This window comes from Fistularia commersonii, chromosome 22 (assembly GCF_037954325.1).
Source record: "Fistularia commersonii isolate RoL2024-O1a breed Wild chromosome 22, RoL_Fcom_v1.0, whole genome shotgun sequence".
Lineage (NCBI taxonomy): Eukaryota > Metazoa > Chordata > Actinopteri > Syngnathiformes > Fistulariidae > Fistularia > Fistularia commersonii.
The window spans coordinates 5291501-5297500 of NC_141305.1; the positions used below are offsets into that span (position 1 = coordinate 5291501).

A 6000-nucleotide genomic window follows, 5' to 3' on the forward strand; every position below is an offset into this window, starting at 1 on the left:
AAAGACGCGTCCGGGGCTGATTTATCGGACGATCTCGCCCTGATTTTTATTTACCCCTTTCCCGCCCCCCCCGTATTTCTTGGTCTCGGCCGCAGAACGGCAGATCGGACGGGCTGTTTACGTTCTGAACAGACGAGAACTTTTTAGATGTTGATACGGATCGCGAGGCTCCAGCTGCGGTTTGAACGCCGCAGCTGTGAAACCAGCCCAGCGCCAAGGACGTCCAGGCTCATCCGCGGAAGAACCCCTCGTCACCTTTGGAAACCGCACGCACTTCAGCTCACGCTCTCGGGCTTCCCCTGCGCTTTAACTTCCCTTCTCAGATTTTCCAAAATAAGTTTGAAAATGTACTGAGTTACGATATTTTTATTTATTCATTTATTTTTTGATTAATTTTCTAACACTTGGTTCAATTTATTGAAAGAAATGTTGGTTTTCCATTTAATTGACGAGTTTTTTTGGAAAATTGATGTTTTTTTATTTTAATGCAATGCAATTGCCTTTTTACTCAAACATTTTGTCACCTTAAAATAATTGCCTATTTTTGGCAAAGAAGTCATTTTATTTTGCAAAATTTTGTCTAAATTAACTCTTTATTCAACAAGTGGCTAAGTTTTTGTGTTTTTAGACAAATTTGAAAAATGCCATTATTTTGAAGAAGGTTACCACACATACATATATGCATGAAAGAAATATATGTAAATATATATACATCTTTTTCATATTTAATTTCACATTATATATATATACATATATATATATGTCTGCATTTATGTTCACCTTGCATATCTTTGTTTTTTAATCAGTTTGATTTTTTTCCAAATGTGACTTGATTTTTGAATTGCTGTCCAACTATTATATAAATCACATTTTTTTTTTGCTTTCAGATCATTTTTAAGTTACTCCTTTTCTCTTTATGGGTATTTTCTCATTTATTGATTGGCAATTGTTTGGTTTTATTGCCTAATTGACTGATTGATTTAACCTGAATGAATAAAAGGGAAAGGTTCTGTCAATTAATTTTAGATAACCCTCCACCCTTTAGACCGCTGTCCGGTTTATTTCATGTCTGAAGGATGTTATTTGGATGGAAACGCACGTACAGACGTTCTGCAGTTTGATGGCAGGTTCTGTCGTCTGTGTGCAGTGAACGTCCCGGCCTCGGTGGTGGACGCCATGACCCGCCAGGAATCGCTGCAGCCCTTCAGCAAGAACGGCAAACCCTCCTCCACGTCCTCCTCCTGCTCCTCCTCCGCCCCCGCCGCCGCCGCCGCCACCATCATGCGCTCCATGGTCTTCCCTCAGTCGCCCTGCTCGCGGAGCTTCTCCATGCTGGACAAGGTGGGGGTTGGGGCCCAGTCCGAGTCGGGCCTGGGCCAGCTGGGCTCCAAGAACCAGCGGATCCTGGCCAGCCCCACCTCCACCAGCCAGCTGAGCAGCGAGTTCAGCGACTGGCACCTGTGGAAGTGCGGCCAGTGCTTCAAGACCTTCACCCAGAGGATCCTGCTGCAGATGCACGTCTGTCCACAGAACCCCGACAGGTGGGTGCAGGCTCTCCGCCTCGGGGGTGGAGGTGGGATTGGGAATGAGATTGGGATTGGGAACTGCATGTTCTGTAGACGGATGTCCACGTGTCCTCTGCAGCTAGAGGTCCACTGGCTCCGTAAAACATCGAACCATCGGACAGGCAACGATAAAAAGTGTAAAGCACCCACTTGTGCAGCAGAGATGCGGGCAATGAAATGAAATAGTAAATGATAATAAATAAATGAATTACAATGATAACGGAAATAACTCTGGTAAGCAAATTGAAATGATACCACTTCAAAAAAACATCACTGGAATAATAAAATAATTAAATAATTAAAAAAATAAAAAGTGCAATTAATTATAACATAATAGTGAAGTGATATTCAAAATGCAAAAATACTACTACTACTTCTAGTCCTAATAATGAAAATAATGATAACCTTATATTTTCCTCGGCTCTTGTAAACAAAGCGCAGTTTAAATTATTTCCAGGTAGACCATCGACAGATTCAATCCGTTCGTATTCAAAGCACCTCGATAAAAGTTTATCAGAGCAGTAAATAAACCGAGGAGGATCCAGGTAATGAAATCAATCGGGCCGATATTGATCCGACCCGATCAGTTTGAAGTCGGAATTCCTTCGTGTGGATCAAAGAATCCCGACGATGATGCAGCAAAAAAAAAAAAAAAAAAAAAAACTGGCCGCAGTATTTCCAGGAGACGTCGCAGACCCAGACGTCCGGTCCGCTCGTAACTCATGACCCCAGCCCGACTCATCGCCGTGCACACCGCGTGTGTGTGTGTGTGTGTGTGTGTGTGTGTGTGTGTGTGTGTGTGTGTGTGTGTGTGTGTGTAACTTCTACCAAGTTAATTACACAGGACATGGAGGGGAGGAAAGGCGTGTGTGTGTGTGTGTGTGTGTGTGTTGGCCCGCAGGACGTATTGGAAAATTTTGCTTAGCTCTATTTTTTTTTTTTTTTTTCGTCGGGGAATAAATCAGCGGCGAGCGTCGGTGAGAAATTCCTCGCCTTACGGTGACGGGCAGGAAAACAGATGCCACTTATTCAATAAACTAATACTCATAGGGAAGAAAAATGTGGGCTGGATATGGAGGGGGGGGGCAGGGGGAGCGCGGGGGGGAGCGGGCTGTCAATAAGAAGGTTTTATGGGACGAAGAAGCAGATAAAATTCAGCTGAACAAGCCAAACAGGCCGAGGAGCGGCGGGGACGCCACCCCCCCAACCCCAAGTCGCAGCCCTCAGGTGGGGGGCCGGAGGGGGGTCTCTTTGGACCAGATCAACCGTTGCGCCCTCAACCCCCTTAAACATAAATGCCAGGGTCGACCCGGATCCACGTTGCCGTTGGACTTCCGGTCTGGATCGCCTCATCTTGAACGAAGGGAACCCCCTCCTCCGCCTCCCACTCCTCCACCCCTCCGTCTACATCTCTTGATCTCTTAACACCCTCCTCCTCCTCCCCCCACTCCTCCCTTCATACATATTTATTGATGTTTAGTTGATGGGAACATTTGGAGTCGAAGACTGATGGCTCTTTATACCAGCGGTTTAAAAAAAAAAGCACTTCCCCCTCTACCATCCTCTTCCTCCTCCCTCTCCGCGCTCCCTCCTTTCCACGCTCCATCCTCCATGTTGTCCCTCAGGGGGCCTCCCGCTCTCGGGGGGGGGGGGGGGGTGTCTCCCGCTCCGGTAAATAAGGGGCGTCGTTGCGCGGCAGGAAGCGGCTGAGTGGCGTGTTTACGGCGTCTGTGTTTAAACCGCGCCGCTCACATTCGGGCGAAAATCGAGCCACTTTGAACTCCGGCGTCGGCCATGTTGTTTGAAGTGTGTTTGCGCCTGTCTGCCTGCGTGCGTGCGTGCGTGCGTGCGTGTGAATATAATCAGCGGACGGAAAGTTTACGGCCGATTGAAACTGTGTATCATCACAAAGCTGACTTTGCCGAGCCATTAAATGCTAATTTGTCATTTTTATGGCGGTGGCGGCGGCGGCTGGTCGATGATCTGGCCGCCGCTGCGTTTTTCCTCTGATACAGTTAAACATTTAACGCACGGCATCAATCAGGCGGGAACTACTGTAATCTCACATGACTGATGGCCGCGCTAACCGTTTAACTACCGACTGCCCTGATATGACGGCCGCCGACCAAATAACTCCGGATCCGAGTGGATTTGCCGCCGCCGGCGAGATCGGGAAGGATCAACAGGGATCGGATGAGTGCCACAGATCACACGTATGTTCCCGAAAGTTCAGAAAACGGACAAAGATCGCGTTTGTGGTTACAGATGGCGGTTGACCTTTGACCTCTGACTCTGTCACACCTCACCTCGGCCGGTCTGAGTGGCTTGCCTTCCCACCGTCCGTTTTCACCGTCGCCTGCCAGCGTCTTCATTCATCCTGAGCCCAAACCGTTGGCACGGCGACGGTCACATGATACTCCAGCTCGTCCAGTGGGTTTTGAGGCGTTTGCGAGGATGGCGTCTGTCGGCAGACGCTGCGGCGCCGCCGCGTTCAGGATCTCCAGTTGGGTTCTGACAGGCCAGAAGCAGCTTCTCTGTCAGTTGACAAAGAACCAACAACCGTAATCTACTCTTTGGCTTTTGTCTGTTGGGAGTTGGAAAAATTAATATAAATTTACTGACATTTTTTTAAATTTTCTATAAATTTAGGAAAAAAACAAAACTTATTGTCCAAAACACCAAACAATTGTTCAAAATTGTCTGGAATTGAAAATCTAATTCCCCCTAATAAACATTAATATTGAAAATTGAATTTATTTGAAAATGTCTTTAATTTACTTAAAATATCCTAAAACATGCTTGACTTTTGGAAGTTGTAATTAAAAAAGTAATAGACAAATATTGAGAAACTGTTTATTAAAAAAATGACCTTAAATTTATGAAAATACAATTAAAAGAAATTAAATAATTGAAATAAACTGAATTGTGGTCTAAGAATTATGAAAAATTCTTAAAATAGCCTAAAAGATAATTAAAGGAAGTAATGATCTGATCTGGATTTAGAATGACAAGCAAAAACAACACATAGTCCCTGAAATTTAGAAGAAAAATAAAAAAAAAAATAATAATAATCATACATGTCAATATGATAACAATTTAGTATCTAGATGTGAGGGGCTTTCTGAACGGAAGGAGGAATATTTCTCAAAGGATTTGGCGGTTTGTGTTCTCATCCGACTCGGGTCAATGACACATACCTGGAGAGGCAGGAAGACTTCACTTCCCATCATGCACTGCTGTCCCACCACGGGATCCTCAGCAGGAGGGTCAATATCATCACAGACGCACAGACAGAAACAATAACACTCTGAGCTACTGCTACGGAGCCTCGCTCTGTGTGCGTGTGTGTGTGTGTGTGTGTGCGCGCTCATTTGTGTGTGTGTGTGTGTGTGTGCGTGCACCATTGATTGTGTATTGACGGGGCGGGAGCAGTGATTTATGGCTGCAGGTCCGGGGGGAATAATGTCTTCATCGCAGGCGGACAGACGAGTCGTCCTCGCCGCGCAGAGAGGAGTCACTATGGATTAGAGCCACTCCATAAGGGTCAATCAACACACACACACACACACACACACACACACACACACACTGCAGCTCAGAGAATAAAAACATCTACCTGACAGGAATGGGGGATTTTTTTTTTTTAATCTCTGAAGTGGAATCATTGATTTCCACAGTGCCGCAGACACTGGAACCCCAGCCCATTCTGCTTTTCTTTTAAAATGTTTTTTATCCTTTTTTCCAGGATTTTTTTTTGGATTTAGCATTATTCATGGGTATTCTGCAGGTTCTCCGTCTTCCTCCCACAGTCCAAAATACATTGGGTAGGTTCACTGAAGACTAACTTGTCCGTTGTTGTGAATGACCACCGCAGGGTCGGCTGTGATTGGCTGAGGGGAATCAGCAGTTTGTTCCCGGGTCGTCGCCGTGGAGATGCGTGGACTTTGTTGGCAATCTGACTCGGGAAACTGTTGTTGCCGTGTTTGAACTAAATCTTTTCCTTCCTCCCAACTTAAAAACCAATCAGCCGATCGATCAATACATCACTTTTGCTTTATGTCCTTGTTTTTTTCCCGCTCCTCTTATGATCTCAGGGTCAAATACATTTCATTTGAAATCAGACGGAGAGAATCCATGCTAGCCCCCCCTCCGCGGGGTCAAAGAAGACCCAAGTCTGTCATCTCGGGTTTTCTCTTTACACTCAAATCTTTTTTTCCGTTTCAGCCGCGACCTCGGCTAAACGCCCCCCCCCCCCCCCCCCACCGCCACCCGCAAACCCCCTCCTCGACCCCGGAGACGAAACCAAAACACGGCGGGTTCCCCCGGGAGGGGAACCGTCACACTCCCCTTGTGTCTCTGTCGTCAGTTCTCAAACTCGAGGTGTCGACGTCACAGCAACTGTTAGCGTTGCCTCACACGGCGCTGAAAGACCACA

General features: G+C 46.3%; 1 protein-coding gene across 2 annotated transcripts in view; it reads left to right on the forward strand.

Moving 5' to 3' along the window:
- Window positions 1-6000, forward strand: part of prdm6 (PR domain containing 6) — a 62049-nt gene that overhangs the window by 46106 nt on the left and 9943 nt on the right. For both annotated transcript variants that reach the window (XM_086169918.1, XM_086169919.1), the window contains exon 7: window positions 1148-1541. In XM_086169918.1, coding sequence (XP_086026044.1) covers window positions 1148-1541 — 394 coding nt within the window. The remainder of the gene's footprint in view (window positions 1-1147; window positions 1542-6000) is intronic.